This window comes from Serinus canaria, chromosome 2, assembly GCF_022539315.1.
Source record: "Serinus canaria isolate serCan28SL12 chromosome 2, serCan2020, whole genome shotgun sequence".
Lineage (NCBI taxonomy): Eukaryota > Metazoa > Chordata > Aves > Passeriformes > Fringillidae > Serinus > Serinus canaria.
The window spans coordinates 43,124,951-43,144,390 of NC_066315.1; the positions used below are offsets into that span (position 1 = coordinate 43,124,951).

Here is a 19,440-nt window from a genome sequence, read left to right on the forward strand (position 1 = left end):
TCAAACAGTTTAGAAAAAATAGTGAAGTAACACAATTCAAGCACATTTTCAGCAGATAATCTACAAGTACCATGTCTGAATTATGAGCAATGATGGATCACTCTTTATTTGCCAACTATAAAATGCAGGTTGGATCATAGAAACACCAAGTTTTGTCTCCTTCAGAATGCAGAGATGGATTTTATTGGTAGAGAGGAGATGCAGTCAGGATGGTTTAGCTGAGAAAGTTTTCTTGTTTTCTCATGATTACTAAGCTTTTATTCGTGGATCTATCAGCCTATTTGACATCACCAGGGGTGCAAAATTTGAGTTATCTTAGGAGCTGTATAAAGCACAGAATGTGCCCATTTTAGCTGCCCATTCAGGTAGAATTTACTTGTGTAAATACTGAAATGGGGTAGGGTGAATTTAAGCACTCTTTAGGTGTTTTATATATTAAAAAGTATAGTTAATTTATCTATAAAAGTTTCTGGCTGCAGACTTCTATTTTCCTTGTTTTTTATCTAAAGATAACAGAAAAGAGCCACTTCAGATTTGGAGACTTCTCCATTTTCTCTGTGAGGCTTCTGAGTCTGACAGCTTCTTTGTCAACACTTAATGAATGCAGAGTTTTTAAAGTTCATATCTTAAATTTTTAAGTGTATTTACTAAAATATTATCAAAATCTTTGCAGAAACTATGACGTCTAGTTATCTTCTTCATATTTAATGCAGTAAAATCAAACCTTATCTACACATAGACACTTTACACACATATACCAGAGGCATGCAGATATGCCTAATCTTGAATGCATCCAAAAGTTTTCTTTCTAGAAGCAAATGCCTTCCAGCTGTGGGTATGAATTAGAATTGTGTTGCAGAAAACCAATACCTTATTTACAAGAAGTATATTTTTCTTGATTTCTTCTTCTGGGATTTAATTTAAATAAGAAAAACACCTGTCATCTTGTCTGACAGCTGATGACAGCTTTAAGATCACTGAGTGACTAAGATGACAAGATGATCTGTACACATCAACACATCAGGCTTTTATTGCTGTCTTGAGTATGCAAGAAACTTGTATTAAGTGGTCTTTAACAAGGACTCATCCTGTTTGTCAGTTTGGTGACATGATTTTTATGAAGGAAGGGGTAAAGGCCCACGTCAGCTGAAGATGAGGAGATTGCAGTAGGTATTGCCTGTCTGTGTTCCGTGAAGCTTGTCTGCAGAGAACATGGAAAGATGGAAACAGATCAAAGGGCATGTTTTTTTCGTCACAATTCCTGATGGGGATTAGTCAAGTTTATATGAAAATTCAAACATTGCTAGTCAGAAGCTGATTGTTCAGACTTTGGAAAAAGTTTTCTCATGAAGAAACACAGCTTTTATTTTTTTCCCCTTAGATAAGATGAATTATTGTAGTTTTATCACTGTCATGTTTAACTACTGTAACTTTACAAGCATGCTCTATTGAATGGGGAAATTACTAAAAGCGCTGTGGAAGCTTCCCTTGAGTCTGAAACTTGCCTGTCATGTATTCAAAAGTTTGGGGAAATTCACCACTTTGTTTCAGTAAAGAAACATTATATTCTCTAATAGTCTTCAATATCTCCTTCAGAAAAGACCTATCATCTATTCTTCATTAACTGGTAAAGTAAATGGAAGTGGAATGTGTTGTATTGTGTTTTTTTAACATTTCATCAGGAAAATCTTGGCAAAATGTATTCTTATGGTGTCCTCCACTGTATTTTTCCTTCTATTTTTCCTGGTCAAGTTAATAGTAAACTGCCCTATTCCAGCTTCTTATAGAGCTAATTCTGAACTACAAATTCTCCTATGGCACATTCATGTGTTAAGTAAGAGTGGAGAATATTAAAAATCCCTATATTTTCCCAGCATTTTTCCTGGGATTTAGGGTCTTCCTAAACAAACATTAAATACTAAAGGATTAGAAATCATTCAAACAGTGTCATTAGATTCCAGCCCCAAATCTAGATTTGTATTTTTCACTCATGTGCTCAGGTGAAGGACAGGCTGATTTTTAGGAAAAAAAAAAAAATTGGAAGCCTGAGTTTATCACCAGAAAAACAGCCAGAGAAATATTACTCTCTGTGATTTTTCTCATGCCTCCATGGAGAGACTTGGGCAGAAGCTGCAAATGTGATTTCTTGCTACTCCTTATTTCATGTTTGAATCTTGACCATATGCTCTGAGTGGGTTTGAAATCACTTAGGTTTGATTTTTTGTTTATGTTTGTTATTATGCAGTAATCCATAGCACTGAAAACATGTTCTGATAAAACAGTGCAGTAGGTAATTAGTGGGAGAAATATTTCAAAACAGTAATTTTAATATGTTGCTTAATCTATATGGTGACTTGCATATTTGTTTGATTTTTAATGCATTCTTATTGTTTACACATATTTGCCTCATCATTTCATGTTTCCAGTAGTTTGTCAGTGTTACTGTTTTGCATTTAAGGAAATTTTGATGGGATTTTGAATGTTACATATTTTTTTATTTTTCTGGTTTTATTAATATAAAGATTTCCTTTTTTTTTTTCCCCCTCTAGAAAGGTCCTAAAGGAAATCTCTGTTGGAAACCTAAAGCCTAATGAAACAGTTGAAGCAAATCTGGAAGCACAACTACTCTCCAAATTAGACCATCCAGCCATTGTCAAATTTTATGCAAGCTTTGTGGAGCGAGATAGTTTCTGCATTATCACTGAGTATTGTGAGGTGAGACTGAAGAAATTTGAAAACGTGTGTATTAAAATAGGATTTTCTAAGAAGCCATGTAATAAAATGTTTTGGTTTGAATTTTAGTCTTTATTTGCTGCTTATGACATCACCTGCTATTTGTTAGGTTCCGTTCCTTTCAGATAAGGAATGTTACCTGCTCATATGAGACTCATAGACAAATAAAGCACAGAAGAAAAAATAGGTAATTTTAAGTACAAGTTCTTTTGGTGTTACAAGGGCTACAAGAAAGGCTTAAATGCAGACACACTGCCAGATCTGTGGGAGAACTCAGAAAGGTTGTACCACTTGTGTGTGAGAGATGAGAAAGGAGGAGATTGTGGGCGTGGGGGCACGAAATAAAATCTGGTATAAATGAGGAAGGGAAAACTCACTAGTGGTTTGGAGGTGATTACAAGAAGCTTAAGCCTGATCACATGGATGATGAGTTTGGCAGCAACATTGGTTTTATAAAATGAAAAACCAGAGTGGGAGTCAAAAACCAGAGTGTAGTGGATACAACAAATACTAAAGCAGGATTTTCTTCAGTATAGTTACCATTAATTTTTTGACTGCAGCATTTGTTTTAAGAACATTTTGCTGGGATCTGTTGTAAAGCTTTCAAATAAGCGTTTAAGCATATTTAAGCCAGTTTTTTAGTAGTTTATCTAAAACAAGCTCCTACTTTGTATTAAATATAAATGTGCACTTTCAGAAAAAGATCTGTCATACATAAAATGATCTTTTTATGAAACTGTGAAGCAAACTCTTCAGTTGTGCTCTGCTAGACATGCTGAAAAGCTTTGGAAGATAATGAACTTAGACTGCTGGGTTACCTGCACACAAATCAGATTTGACTTAACTAATCACACTTCTTCAAGAATTTAGCTTTCATGGGAATAATTAAACAAGTACCATTCCTGTCCTTTATTTCTTCCTTGGAAGCTTTCTTTAATGATAGTCAAATGCATGTTTATTGCTGCTATATTTAAAAATTAAATCTGAAATGTTCAGTTCTGTGATACAATCTGAGTATTTGTTCACAAACTATTTTAACACATGCAGAAGCTTTTTGTGGCATTCCTTGAATGTCTGACAGCTGGGGTTTGAGAATGTTGTCAGCTCTTTGAGGAAATCCAGAGCTCAGGACTGAAGGATTATTCTAACTCTTCAGCTATTCCCATTCACTTACAGTTTTCTCTCTACTAGCAATATAAAATGACCCAATACCAGATCAGTTAAAGATGTAGGAATAAAGGAACCTATTTCAGCAGCACTATAGTGTCTTTTCTCTATCCACTGCTCTTTACTCTTCTTTTGTTTTGTTTTTTTTTTGTTCATTTGTCCTAAAGTTATAGGTGAATAAGAAAGAGCATGATAGCACAGTAATCACAAGCATCACTCCTTGGAGCTTTGGGAGTTTTTTTATGCAGGCAATATAAACTACCTTACATGAAAATGTTTTGTTACAGAGTTACCCTAGGATCTGGGAGTCACATCCTCAAACAATATATTGCAGCAAGGCAGGTAAAGGAAGAGAAAATCGATTCATTGGCAGTTTTCAGTCTGCTAGGTGAGGTCAGGATGAAAACTGGCCCAATAGGATGTGCTTCCTAACCTTCCCTCAAAGGACAGGTTCTGCAATACCATTGCATTTATGCCATTAAAATATATTTCGTTGAATGTTCAGTACTGAGCAAAGTTGCACACAGTGCTAGAAAGTTTCTTTTCAATTTTAGTGGGAGTATTTCCAGAAGGTATACTTTTGTATTTACTTATCTATAACCTGCCTTTGTATGTGGTGGGATTTAGGTGTTTTGACCTAAAAGATGCTTGTTTAAACCATCCATAAATTGAGAATGAGAAAAATGTTGTGTACCTGATCCTTGCTTGGAAGTCTAGTATGTTCAGTTTCTCATGCACAGAATAATTACCAGATTGGCAGTAATTGCTACTCTCAGGCAGGCTCAAAACCAAGAGCACACATCAAGTTGGCATGGAAACGGAGCTACCCCCCCCCCCCCCCCCCCCCCCCAGCTCTATTCTGTTTTCTCCAAAGGACCGTGACTTATTAGCCACGGTGCTTTGTTCATTCTGGCAGGACTAGCATAGAGGGAGCCTCCAGTGCAGCTGCCATGTGCTGTACCTTGTCCTGTGAAAGGAAACCAGTGACATTGGTCTCCATGGCTCAGCTTGACATAATTTCTATAATTTTGATTGAATTGAGTTATAATAAAAGTATATTTGTTCTGTTTTGGTCTTACTTGTTGAGCTTCTTAGACACTTTCCCCAAATCAAAATCTTATGGGTAGTATAAACATTATCAGCTAAGACTTGTTTCAAACAAAAATGCCGTAATGAACCTTGGAGTTCATTTTATAGTACAAATTTGTCTTCAATAATAAACAATTTTCACAAAGCAGTGTACTTTTAAAATTGCATAAATTTAATGTATTATAATGCAGAACTTCTTGTACTTTTCCCCCAGACAATTATTTATGTCTCTTGACTGTGGTCTCAGCTGTGATGTGAGTACACATATGCTAAGGAAATCTGAGCAAAAGGAATAACTAAAGCAGTCAATGCCTGTTCACGTTATCAGCTCTAGATGCTAAGCTGTTTTAGATAATTTACTGGTGTGTTTGATTCTCTGATATTTAAATAGAAAACATAGCTTGGAAACTCCATATGTACCTAATTTGTTAAATTGTTGAATTCCTTATGAACTTCGTTAGATTGACCTTCCAAAATCCAAAATTGGGTTAACAAATTTTTTCAGAGTTTCCCAGCAGCAGCACTTCAGCAAATCTTATATGATGTGTTTTTGTTTTCCCTTTTTTAGACAAAAAAAATCAAGGGTAAATTAATTGTAGGACATTGAGACCACTCTTCTCTTCTTGAAGATAAAAAGCCATGCAGTTATGTGAGAGCACATGCATTATTCAACTGCTTTTGTTCTCCTTAGACCTTTTGCAGGAATTGTCCCTCAGCTTCAGAATATTCACTGCCATAAGTCTGTAGGCGCTGCGGTTATTTTTCTTTGCGTTTTTCATGGCAATGTGTTATTGTGAGAGGGGACACATTGGGACAGGGAGAAAAGGTGATTGGAGCCTGCTGCACTTCATCTGTCCTCACCTGGATAGTAGACAGTCCCCTGAGGCCAGCAGGCAGCTGACACATGTTTGAGCACCCCCTCAGTCCTGGGCTCTGGGTGGTTTGGGGCTTCTATCTGGAACAGTTTATTTTGTAATAATGACTCATTGCTTTTGAGGTGCATGAATAGCCTCAGCCACAGCCCATCTGGCTGCCATGCAATGGAGTACCTAGCAAGAGTTTTTCTTTCCTTCCTCTTCTCTGTTGAAAGCAACCAGGGGTAAGCTGCTGAACATTTGGAGTTGCAAAGGAGAAGCAGCTGCTGAGAGTCCCAAGTTCCCAGAAGAGCTTCTCTCTGGGCTGCAGTAGGGCAGCAGATGGAGAGCTGAACCCATATTCCCTTCCCTAGAGTATGAGATGATTCAGACATTTCAATTAAAAAATTGCAGGACATTGTTAGGGAACACATTTCTGATAGATGACAAAACAGATTTGCTTTGTTTAACACACTCACTTTGGAATGTTGTAACTTAGAACCAAAAATCCATAGAAGTTACTGTAAACTCATGACAGAAGCACATGAATATATAGATCTGCAAGGATAGAATCTGCTTATTTTGTAGCAGCACTATGAAGCACTGTGGTGTTTGGAACAGAAAAACAAGAAATGCTGAAGACATCATAAAATGGTGAGAGTCAACAGTGCAGGGATGATGATAGAAAATGATGGTACTGGTGCAGTTGTACATGCAAAACAATTTCTTGTATATGGCACATAAAGCTTCTGATTTTATGTAGAATATATAATGTAAAAATAATTATTTATGGCTAATAAGCTGTCCTGATGTGAGCTAATTAGTCACTAGAATGTAATCAGAGTCACAGTCCCGTTGCTCTGGGGTTAGCTACCTCAAAACATTGCTTACCATTAATGTGTATGCATTCTTGTAGACAAAATTATTTTATAACTTGGATGAAAAATCAGCTGACAGCCACTTGTATTTTTTTGAGCAAAAAGAATGGGTTTCCTAGAAGTCTCAAAATCCTCTTTCATTGTGTTGTTGTATAACTGGTATTTCCAAATATCTGGATTACAGTTTTCAAGTAGTCCTTTTCTGGATGTATTTTCTGGTTTATTGGCACTCCCTGCTGTGTATCCTATTGTTCCAATTCAAGATCAATTGTTGTTTTAATGAAGTATCACAATAAAATATGCTAAGTATTCTTGAGAATTTAAATCTGCTTTGTTCCTGGCAAAAGTTTGAAAGAGGGCAAAGTATCATAATTAAACAGACTATTTTAATTCTGAAGAGAATAACATGGTTGCTTTGATGCTGACATGGTTATTATAACATAATAAATGAGAGTTGCTTGAGTGTGCAATGTTTGACTGGAGTGGAAATGATTTTCTCAAATTTATTAACTTATTCAGACTGATTGGGGCAGATTAATTTTACCTGCCTAAGTGTCTGTGTCATAGCCAGTCAATGTAGGCCCTCATCGTAGATCATTGCAGAGAAACAGTGTTCCTACAACATGATCCATCCCTTCCAAAGGTAGACAACTAGGTGACAGAGATAATTGCACTAAACAGGCATGTGTTCCTTTGTGTTGCCTGTAAAGGTTTGGGGTGACCTGCTCGAATTGGGTGACTTGAAGGAAGAACAGTTGGAAACTTTGGTGATCTTATATAACACTAAGAGAAAATGACAAAGCCAGACTGGTTGATACCATTTTGATCCTCACTTGTGTATGCTTTTGGTGCTGGGAGATTTCAGAATTCACATGCATATGTTGTATTTACAGACCTACATGATAGGATGCCTGAAGGCCTAAGGAAGTGGGGTCCTGTACTATGATGAAGGAGATAGCATTTTGAAAACTTACCTAAATGGACAAATATGTTGTGATATTTTTCAGGGTGGAGATCTAGACTTTAAAATTCAAGAGTACAGAGATTCTGGGAAGATGTTCACTCAAAGTCAAGTAATAGACTGGTTTATACAGTTGTTACTCGGAGTCAACTATATGCATGAAAGGTACAGTCATTTTACATGAGAGCATTTAGCTTGGGAGGGGAGTGAATGGACTTACTGACTAGTTGGAGGTATTCAAACAGAAATGAAAGTTCTGTTCACCAAACATTGAAGTTAGTTTATGTCAGATACCTCAAGTGTAATTAATTATCTACCCTGCAGGAACATTGTGCATTACATCTTTTAGCAGGACAATGGTAAATGTCTTCCAGCATTTTGACACACTTTTTTACAGAGCCAAATGGAAAATGGAGCACAGCAGAAATATTGTTAGAAGAAACTAGATTTAAGGTTAAAACAAAGTTATCTTTTTAAAGGGGAGTCAAGAAGCTATTTAATGTGAAGCATCCAATAGATTGACTTGATGGACTCCCAGTAAAATCAGTGGAGTTACATACATGCATTCTTGAAGAAATGTCACTTTCAACAGCACATCAAAGATTTATGTAAAAAATTACTGCAGATTAATGTAAAAAATACATCCAGATATGAGGAGATCACACATGGTTGGAGCCGGGGTATTGTATATAGATGAATATCCACCTGGTCATCTCCATGCATTTAGCTCTTGCAGGATGACTGCAGTGATGGAGAGATTTCTCTTACTGCCAGTGTGCTGCACATGTACAATGCCTGTCTGGTCCCTTTCTGCATAATCTTTTGCAAAGATTGGGAAAAATTTGCTTGCCTGAATTTTAGGTACAACCAAGCAGTAGGTAGAGAGGTCACCTGTTGTCAAGAGCAACTGTTCCTGATTGAACTGAAGTGTGTGGGATGTGTTTGACCTAAACTGATGGATGCCTAATGAGTTTTTTGCCTGTGTCAGACTGTAGAGGGAAAAGGGCAGAGTGAATTGCTGTCCAAGATGCAGGAGCATTTTTGTTCCTAAATGCCAATTTATCTAGGGCTCGTACATGAAATGCAGTCCTGCCAGTGATGGGAGGACACAAAGAGAACTCTCTTGGGATGCTGTGCTCTTCAGCATTCACCTCAGGCCAAAAGGACAGAGGGAAATGGACATAAAAATCCTGACAGTTTAACTAAACTATCAGTGTGAATAGTTTTTTTTTTTCCTCCCTTGAGCTTCAATTTATCAACTTTTCATTAAAATTTTGGTGGCCTGGAACGTTCCCCTTTTGGCAAAATCCGTGCTTTAACATACGTGTTTAGAAGATGCATTGTGCAGAATAATTAAAACTTGACAGTTTTAATTTATAAATATTGATTTGTATTTTGTGTTATTTGGCTCTATGTATATAACTTTTTTCTTATCAGTATAGAGTCAAACAGTAGCTTAAATGGAAAAGGTCAGGCTTAAAAAAATTCAAAACTACCTACAGAAATTTGAAATACTAAAAGATAGTAACAGCCCTATGTTTCTGTGTAGACGAGTCATGCATGATTTCTTCTCTACTGACATGGAAAAAAGCTCTAATATATGTTTGAATTATGTTCTGATGCAAAGAAAGTTTTTCCCTAGAATTAGAGGCTTGAAGTGTTTACAGCCTGTCGGTTGGTCCTTCCCCATGCCTTTCCTAAGAAAACTCAGATTTTGTGGGTGTTAGGGGTTTTTTTCCCCAGAGCAGCAAAAATTATTACTTATGGTTTTAAACATAGCTTATTCACTTATCCTTCTTGCACAACTTTAGTTCCACACTTCCTGAAAACTCTTATGCTGGAAACTTAATGTAATTTTTTTTTTAATTTGAAACTTGAAAACAAAGTTATCTAGAAATAAATCGATTCAATCCTTATCTGTCTTTGATATAAAGAAAGAAGAAGTAAAAGAGAGATAACACAGTTCAGTGGTCTTATCTCGATGGAGACCTGTAGCATGAAACCATCCTGTAGTGTCTCATAGTACACATAGCCCATTGCGTGTCAGTGCACAAAATGAATCCCACTGCAATCAGGCAATGAGGCCATTGATTAATTCAACATCAATTTGATTAAGGCTGACCATTGTGTTACCCATCATTTTGCTAACCTTTATGAAGAATTTGCAAACACAGATTTTTATAAGGTTACTCTTTATGCAAACAGCAGATAATGCAGGGTTCAGACTTACACAGAGCCTCTTATCTTCTGCAGAGTTTTCAGATAGAGGAAAGAGAAATTAATTGTGCATGATTTCACAGCAGTGATGTACTTCAGCTTCCCCCAGCTTCACTTGCAGCTCATTCTGTTGCAGACAAAGCTTCATTCAAGGAGGCTGCTCACTGCTCAGGGCTTGCCCTGATCTTCTGCGACTTTGATCCAGCAAGCAGGAACTCTACAGAACATGGATATGGGTATATTTACAGCCCAGATTTGAAACTGTCCTCAAGTATTCATTTCTACCCAAAATAACTACTCAATAATCACTTCACTGTCCATCAAATAAAGTTTTGCTGGAGCCCATTTAATTCATGTTGCCTTTTAGGTCTGTCTTTTCCTACAATAAAAACGTTGCTCTGTTTCTTTAACTAGATTTACAGTGCAGGCTTGATATTAATTTCTTCCTAGTATTAAAGAATTCTTTTCAGGTAAGATTTCAGCTGGTACCTTGTTTATCATCAAATATAGCAGAATAAGTTGCATTGAAGTGAAAGATATCATAATGGAAAGCTGAAAAAAAATAAACACAAATATTTCTTTGTCATATTAATATATGGAAGCATCTTATAATTTTTGGTAATGCAAATGAAATACATTATATTTTCATCAATATGTTGCAAGTTTAGAGTAGCATTACATTATAATTCAAACTACGGTGACCCAAACGTCTTTTTCATCTCCTTTTCAAATAATATCCTCTTTAAAGCTTTCTGACTCATTCTTTTACTTCAATATACCTGTTATTAAAATAATATATATTCAGGAAAGTTTCAGGTTCAAAAATGCTGTGGTTTTATTTCTACAAAGGAATGTTGTTAAAAGAAGGTTGAAATCCACCAATTCTCAGCAACAATGTGCAAGAATAATTTAACTCAGTGAAAGCAAATTCTTTTAAAGGCTTTGTGTGATGAATGGTAAGGAAAGTCCTTATGAATCTCAATTAACACAGCAAGATTTCTGTGAAAGTGTGTATGTATATATACAGACTATATATACATACTTATGAAAGATTAATAAATATCACCTTAGTTTAATTTCCTTACTTATGTATTGTGTGAGTCTATGTGTATTGTTCACAGAAGTTGTCAAATAGAGAACAAATTATTTATAAACAATATTTTATAAATATGGGTGGAGGAATATTGAATAAAAATTTCATTCTTCCCAATGTGCAAACCTTTTTCTAATGAAACGTATTACTTGCAGGACAAAAAAGTTGAAAGAAAGAGAAGTAAAAAAAGATTGCTATAAGAAACATTTTCCTTCACCCATCTTTTCCTTCACCCATAAAATAGAAATTTTTGTTTTTCATGCCCGGTCTCTGTACATACTGCAATGAAGCCTAGTATTATTTTTCATGGGTTTTTTTCTATTTGTGAACTGACTATTAAATTGCTTTTTTTTTTTCTCCTCTTGCAAAAAATATTTTCAAATGAGTGGTGGACAAAATTGGGTATTCAAATTGTGCTGTAGAGTGCATATTTTCTAATCTTAATATAGAAACAATTTTGGAAATAATTTCATTATGTCAATACCCAAGACTTTTATAATTCAAATTTGAGATAATACTTGATGATTGCTCAAAAAATTTAATTTCTGAGGGCAAAAAACCCATAAATATTTGGGTTTTTTGCCCTCAGAAATCGTAGATCATCAGTTTCTTTCTTTACTTGATCCAAATGGCTGAATGACTACTGTATTTGCTAATGCAAATACAGTTTCTGTAGCCAGAATGTAACAAATGCTATTCTAACCTCCTCCTGAGCAGAACTGATGACTAATCCTGTGTGTTAGTAATAATTTCAAAAGTGGATGAATTCTAGTTTAGGTGAGGTTATCGGCAACAATGCTTTTGGAAGCTTTATTTTTAACAAGAATTAATTTAGAATATATTTTGTAAGCTACAGAGATGCTTTGTTTTCCTAAGGGACTGCAGAATTACTGTCACACATGTAGACTTATAAAAATTAAGAAGATTCTGTATATCCTTACATGGTGTGTAGCTTATAATGTTTTTTCTTTTTCAAACTCTGATGAAAAAATAAGTCTGTAAAAGCTAATTGTTCTGTTCCTTTTCATCTTTGTCTTTGTAAAGTTCTTTCATCTTCCACACTGTTACTGTAAGAAATTGAACTGCTAGCTTAGGCTATATACATATTTGCCTTTGAAGTAATGTGTTTGCTCTGTAGGAGTCTTCCCTTAGCTTTTAAAGAAGCTCTTATTGCTGTTTTTCTCATCCGTTATTCTCTTCTGAGGCATCTCATTCTCCTGGCAGAAAATAAGATGTAATGCTCTTAAGATGAGTCAGGTAGGAAGACTTGCCTTTTTCCCTTCCTCTGCAGCTCATGCTATGTCTGTGTCTGTATTCTTCAGCTGGGATCCCCAGGTATATTTTTATTATCCTGCTTAGGCTCTCATCCTGCATGGGGGTGCCTGTGAATGCACCTCTGTGGAGCTCCTTAATGCCATTGTCCATGGATTGTCACTGGCAGAGTTTGACTCTAGCAATGGTGGGCTGGCCTTTCTGAAACAGGCTGAAGTTAAATACCTGAAATACTGAATACATGACTCTGAATGATTCCAGCTGGGTGAGGTTGAATTTTCTTTTCTGTTCCAGACGGATACTTCACAGGGATTTGAAAGCCAAGAATATATTTTTGAAAGATAATCTTCTTAAAATTGGTGAGATTTCCCTACTTTTTAAAGATATATTTTCATGTGATAGAACAGTCCAGCAGACGTTTTGTCAATAAGGAGATTTAAAGAAAATCATGTCTGAAATAGCATTTTGATTTGTAGTCAAACCTTTATTTGACAGTCAGACACAGGAGAGGCAGTGAAATCTCTAGCCTTGAGAATGCTTCAAGCTTGGCTGGACCTGGACCTGGGCAGCCCCATTTAACTTTGAGCCAGGAGTTTGAATCAGATGACCTTGTGAAGCCTCTTCAGATCCACAGTGTTCTGTGATATCATGCTCCTGTGGTTTTTTATTTTGAAGAATTATAGAAAATAGTTTTCCCCATTTTCTTAAATGCTAGCAGAATTTTCTGGATGTACAGTCACTTTATCATGTCTGACAATAAAAAAAATATATGTATACACATATGTTTATATTAATAGAATATTGATTCCACTGATATTTTTAGGAGACTTTGGAGTTTCTTGTCTTTTGATGGGTTCATGTGATCTTGCAACTACTTTTACTGGGACACCATACTACATGAGTCCAGAAGTATTGAAGCACCAGGGATATAATACAAAATCTGACATTTGGTGAGTAGTCATAATGCTGTTTTAGTTGGATTAGGCATTTATCTCCTCTAAAACTGTTTCAGGACATTAGGATCAAATGCTGCAATCTGAAGCCTTATCCTTTGTGTTAAGAAGCATGTAGTTGACTTTTATTCCGGGTTATCTGAGACTTTAAAAGAGAATAGGATTCAAGTCCAGTCTCTGATGTGATACAGGATGATTGTCGACAAAGTTCAGGTTTTCCTAGGGAGGGGGAAATCTCTTTTTTTCTTGAATTGAGATAGATAAATTGAAAGAAGCAACTTTCTGTGAAACTTTAGGAGGATAAGCAAAGAGTGATTCTGGCTGAGAGTATAGCAGAAGGACCTTCTTTAGAACTAAATTTAAGAACATTAGCTAAAGTTAAAAGCAAGAAAGTGTTTGGAAGTGGAGCTAAAATGAGAATAACTGTGGTGTTAGAACAAAAAGGCACTGTTTTAGAAGAGGCTCAAATGTAGAAAGAATAGTGTTAATTCTGCATTTAGATGGCACAAATTCTTGAGATCAGAATTTCTGAGGTGATGATTAAAGGATCAAGTTAAGGAGCTGAGGTCTGTTGAAAGACTTTTGGAAACTTCTGGGTGTGCAGGTACTCTTCCAGTTCTTCTAAGATGAAGAATGATTTTTTGGTATGATGAAAATATCTGGCTTGTTTATATGTGTGTCCTAAAGCATCTCATTATAATCATTATATTATTAACTAGAATCTTTTAACTCAACTATTGAACATTATATTAATTAACTATAATATTTTAAGATTATAGTTAAAAGTGTTGAGTTTTTAAATTTTGTCATAGTAATTTATTTAAGGGGCTTTGTTTCTTTTATGAGATGTTTTGTTGGGGTTTTTTTTCCCTGTAGGTATGTATATCAGAAGATTAATTATTTTAATAAATATTTCAAACCAGGATAGTTCCTTTGTAAAACATTTGGCCCCTAAAATATAGTTTGATTGCTTGATAATTTATTTTAGCTTAATCTCAGTTCTGCCTTTTCAAAATATACTTGTGGCTGCAGGATATAATTCTAAAAGTAGAGAACAGTCATTTATATTTTCAAGTGATAGCAATCATTTTTCACAGTTGACATATTCAGTCCAGTCCATGGATATGTCAGGAATCTCATCTCATGGCCTTTGTAGCTGACTGCTATGGATTAGATGCCAGATTGTCTATTGTTCATCTGTAGCAAATATCAGTTAATACATGTAGTCAATAAAAATATATTGGGAGCAGATTTCAAATGAATAGACAGGGAAGCCTGCCTTTTGTGCTATTCTACTTTAAGGAATAATTTATTTTATTGCAGTGCAAATAGAAAGTAAAATACATGTTTAAGTTCTATTTGTGGGTTCTAGTGTCAATCCATATAGGTCATCCAAGTTGTATAGAGTAAACATAATCAGAGTTTTGTCCAATACTTTTATAAATCCTGTGTTGATCGCACTTTCAAAATTTACAAAATTACAGAGCCCCCCATCCCAAACTCAGTAGCTACCAGCTTTCTGCTATACTCTCTGCCTTCTGTGAGCTTTCCAAAGCATTACCAAGAGCACTTACATGATGATGAAACTGCCTTCAGCAGGAACTTCTTGGCCCTCACTGTAGGGGCACTGAGAAGGAGGTGTGCCCTGACTCAGTACTTCCCCAGCACACAAACCCCTTTTTTGTTGAGCCAGGAAACTTTTCTGATCAGGACTCGTGTTTGATTGATACTCTTTTTTAATCTTTAAATAATGATTCTATTTGACTCTTTTTCCACTGCCCCCATTTAACTGGAGCCAAAAGACAAGAGGGCACTGAGCTTACAGGGGAGTCCACCCTGGAGGCTCCAGATGAGATTAAGTCCTTGGGCCACTGTGCAGGAGGTCCTGTTGCTCATGAAGAATCAAAGACTTTGGGTTGGAAGGATCATCTCATTCCAACTCCCCTACTGTGGGCAGGGACACTTTCCACTAGATGAGGTTGCTCAAAGCCCCATCCAGCCTGGCCTTGAACTCTCAGTTTGAAGTTGTTACCCCTTTTGCTATGATTACACACCTTTGTAAAAAGTCTCTCTCTGGCTCTCTATCGCTTTATGTGCTGCAATGTGCTCAAAGGTCTCCCTGAAGTCTTCTTTTCTGCAGGCTGAACAACCCCAACTCTCTCAGCCTGAATCCATAGTAGGGGTGTTCCAGCCCTCAGATCATCTCTGTGTACCTCCTCTGGGTTTTCCTCAACAGGTCTGCATCCTTCTCATCTTGAAGGCCCAGAGCTGGATGCAGTACTCCATGTGGGGTCTCAGAATAGTGGAGTAGAGGGAAGAATCTCCTTCCTCAGCCTGCTGGTCACACTGCTTCTGATGCAACCCCAGGATGGGGTTGGCTTTCTGGGCTCTCAGCACACATTGCCAAGTCGTGTTGAGCTCTTCATCAAGCATCTCCTCCAAGTCCTTCTCCTCAGGCTTGCTTTTCCATTCTCTGCCTAGTCAGTATTTGTGACCAAGTGCAGGACCTTGCAATTTGCTTTGTACTCCATAAGGTTGGCACAAGCTCACCTCTCAAGTCTGCCAAGGTCCCTCTGGATGACAGCCCTTCCTTCCAGCATGTTGACCATACCACACAGCTTGTCAGCAAACTTGCTGAAGATACGCTCAGTCCCTATGTCCATGTTGCTGACAGAGATGTTAAATAGCACTGTTGACCCCTGACGACTTTCAAAGACTTGCCCAAGGCATTTATATGTAGCTGAAGTGACATTCTCTCATCAGACTTGTCTTTCTGATCTCCATCAGGACTCAAAAATTTGCACACAAAAATTCAGGCTTACAAGTGTTCTCATGTTGAATGTAAGATAATGTAAAATATCTTCTGGAAAAGACAGTGCTCTCTCAGCTTGTTATTGTGATCCTCTCACTGTTCAGTTCAGTTCATTGGAAAAACCTTAATTTCTGCTGCATTACTGATGTGCTCTAAAGAGACACTGTACTTTTCAGGTTCACTGAGATGGTCTGCAACTGGCTTTTCAAAACTGGCTTGAATATTCACAGTGCAGCAGCTGGTATGAGAAGTATTGTCCTTTATAGCCCAAGGTCATTAGACGGGAAAAAGCTTCATGTTTTACAGTTTTTCCCCATGGAAGTTCTGCAGCTGGTCTCAGAGAAGTGGCAGCATTTATGTTTTTCTTCAGTTGAAATGTCAGGGCTGTAGTTCTTTGTTATTCCAGGCTTTATGTCAAATCTAAATTCACAGGAGGCGAATTAAAGTTGGCTCCCATGTTTTCCCCAGCATCCCTGAGCCTGGACTGTCTAGGCCATGAGAGAAAACCTTTGCAGATGACACAGTTTGGGGTTTCCTCCTTTCCAGACAAGAAGCTTCTCAGCTCAGCAGTTCACCACCTCTCTGCCCGTGGGTGCTTCCCGCTGTAGATCCGGCAGACGGAGCAGAGTCGGAGCGGTGCCGGCAGCTGAGCCGAGGCAGAGAGAGCCCCAGAGGCCAGGCTGGGTCAGGGGTCAGTCACTGCTGTGTGTGTGTCACTGACAGCCCAGCACAGAGTGACCCCGAGGCGCTGCTGTGCCGCTGTCCCGGTGTCCCCTCCTGCCCTCACACAGCCTGGGGTGACACTGGTGTTGTTGGGGCTCGGCCGACATTGCCGTGCCTCCCGTGCTGTGGCAGAGACAAAGCGATGTCACAGTCACGTGTAAATCCATGGTGCTCCGTCTTCCATCAAGGACTGTCAGAGTTTGACAGATTATTTGTCTGTTGTGTTTGGGTGAACTGGGCTGCCCGCACCACGGATCTGGAGGCTTTAATTTTATTGTGCTTACTTCTCTGTGCTATTCCCCCATTTTGTCTTTTTCTTTAATATTAACAATCAAAAAATGAAGCAATGTGAAGGCTGAGGGGATGGGGCTGAGGAAGACAGTGCAGGGAGTTCTCATTTAAGGGCTGATGAGTGAGTATTGAGGAAATTAAATTCAGAGACATATTCCTCACAGACTGTGAAGCCAATGAATTCTTAAGACCTTCTGATATGATCAGACTAAGGGATATAAACCTTAGAGGTATATGCATTTACATTATCTGACTTTTAAAGTTGAATTTAAAGCTAACTTGGATCTTAAAACCTTTGAAGAACTGTAACATCTTTTTCAAAAGATCAGAAGATGTTAAAAGGATGACAATATTTATGTAAGCAACTTAAACCTTGAAAAAACCTCGGGGTGGTTTCTCCTAAAAGGGAGGAGCTAGAGGTCTGTAGTTGAGACTGGGGAGAACACACTGAAGCCTGTCCAGATGCTCCATTTAATGTTGTAATTGAGCATAAGTAGCTTCAACATGAACTTGTCATGCCACAATTTTGCTGAAATTATGTGCTCTTCGGGAACTTTGTCAAAGCTATTTGTGAATATATGGAGTTGTCAAAGCAAATGTGCTGGCTGGCTGGTTTAATGACCATTTTAGAATTTTATAACATTGGCACTTATGCAGGCTAAGATTATAAAAGTAATTAAATGATATGTTTGGATCATGTGTGGATTGCTTATGGGAATTGGGAAGCAATTTCCTCCTGCTCCTCACAAGGTGCTTAGAGCAGAAATGTAGAAACACAATTGAGAAATGCAGTTTTGAGCCAGAAGCTTGCCTATTATTTCTTGGGGTGTTTGCAGCTCAGCAGCTCTCTTGGGAAGAAATAGCCTTGTTCAGGAACCCAGGGCAGCATTTCTCAGCTTAGGAGATATTTATTTAATTTCATAGATCTCAATCCTGCAGAAAGAAACTTTATTCTTTTTCCTTCATTTTTCTTTACTTTTTTTCCCCCTGTTTTTTTCTTTCTTGGGACAGATGGGATTTTCCCTGGATAGCCTATTCATAGCCCTGGCTGCAGCAGAATGCCCTGGGCATTCTTTTAATCTTTCTCCCCCTCAGGTATAGTCAGAGTACTAAACTAGATGAATAAATCAGCTTCCCTGATGTGTCAAATCCCGTGTTCCTAATGGCTCATTAAACAATTGCTAGCTGCCAGAATCAAGCAGCTTCCAAAACATATTGATTCTGCAGAAAGAAGTTATAATACAGTCTGTCAGGTTGGGGCTCTCCTTCTTTTTTTCCTTCTCTCTGGCTGATTTCCATTTTTATTTAATGCTTTCAGATGCTGTGTGCATACGGGGTTTTTTGTTGTTCTTTTTGCTTTAAGTATTTTCTCATGTAGTAATTATCCTGTTTCAGAGTCTGAACATATATCATAAGCAGAGATTATAATCTGTGTCTTACTGTTTACTCATTTTGAAATTTTGAAAGCTGTTTGACAGTCAAATCTTTTAAAAACCTAGGCAACCATTTCTTTTTCTCAGCAGTTGTTCTTTAGCTGGTTCTTAACAAAAATGGTCTGCTAATAGTTTTCACATATTTGCTCGAAAAGTACCAGTGAGTTGAGCCCCCATAATTTGCACTGGACGTAGAGCCTGGGTTACAGCTTTGAAATTATTTGCTCTTGTTTTTTTATTGCCAGATGGACCCAAACAACTCCTCTTCTTTAACCAAAATGAATAATTGAAACTTGATTCATTATTTCCTTTCAAAGATTTTTATACCGCTTTCCTGAAATCCATTCTCCCATACATATTTCTTATCATTATGCTTTATTTTCTTACTTCTTCTGGAATCACAGATTAAATAACAAACACCACAATCAAATACAAAGATATTTAAGCTGGTTGCTTTGATGAGCCTCGACCTGTATCTGGCTCTCACCAGAATTTTCTATGACCTTGATCAAGTCAGTCATTGGTCAAGTCAGTGCCCCTGACTGGAGAATGACCTGAGCATCCTCCAAGGCCTGCCAAACTCAACTCCCCTATTTTAAAAAAATATTCATCGGAAAGAACTAAGCTGAAGTGCATATTGTTATGAATAGTCATTATGTAAAATTATTATGAGAGTATTTCTTTTAAAATATTCAGCTTGGTGGCCTTTTATGATGGCCATTAGGACTGGTGAATAATACATACTATTCCCACTTGTTTATTCTTCAAGGTCTCTGGGATGCATTTTGTATGAGATGTGCTGTATGAACCATGCATTCACTGGACAGAATTTTTTGTCTGTTGTGTTAAAAATTGTGGAAGGTGAAACACCTTCTCTTCCTGATACATATCCAAGCAAGCTGAATGCTGTACTATGCAGGTATGTTATTTTCTTGTTTAGCAGGTTTTTCAGTAAGTTTGGACA

The 19,440-nt window shown here is 37.3% G+C and overlaps 1 protein-coding gene across 3 annotated transcripts in view; it reads left to right on the forward strand.

The window, feature by feature from the left end:
- The window catches only part of NEK11 (NIMA related kinase 11), an 81,996-nt gene that overhangs the window by 14,582 nt on the left and 47,974 nt on the right, over positions 1-19,440 (forward strand). For 2 of the 3 annotated variants that reach the window (XM_050971485.1, XM_009086384.4), the window contains 5 exons: positions 2,550-2,715; positions 7,729-7,847; positions 12,559-12,623; positions 13,088-13,214; positions 19,246-19,395. In XM_050971485.1, coding sequence (XP_050827442.1) covers positions 2,550-2,715; positions 7,729-7,847; positions 12,559-12,623; positions 13,088-13,214; positions 19,246-19,395 — 627 coding nt within the window. The remainder of the gene's footprint in view (positions 1-2,549; positions 2,716-7,728; positions 7,848-12,558; positions 12,624-13,087; positions 13,215-19,245; positions 19,396-19,440) is intronic. The other variant, XM_050971486.1, reaches the window with a different exon arrangement.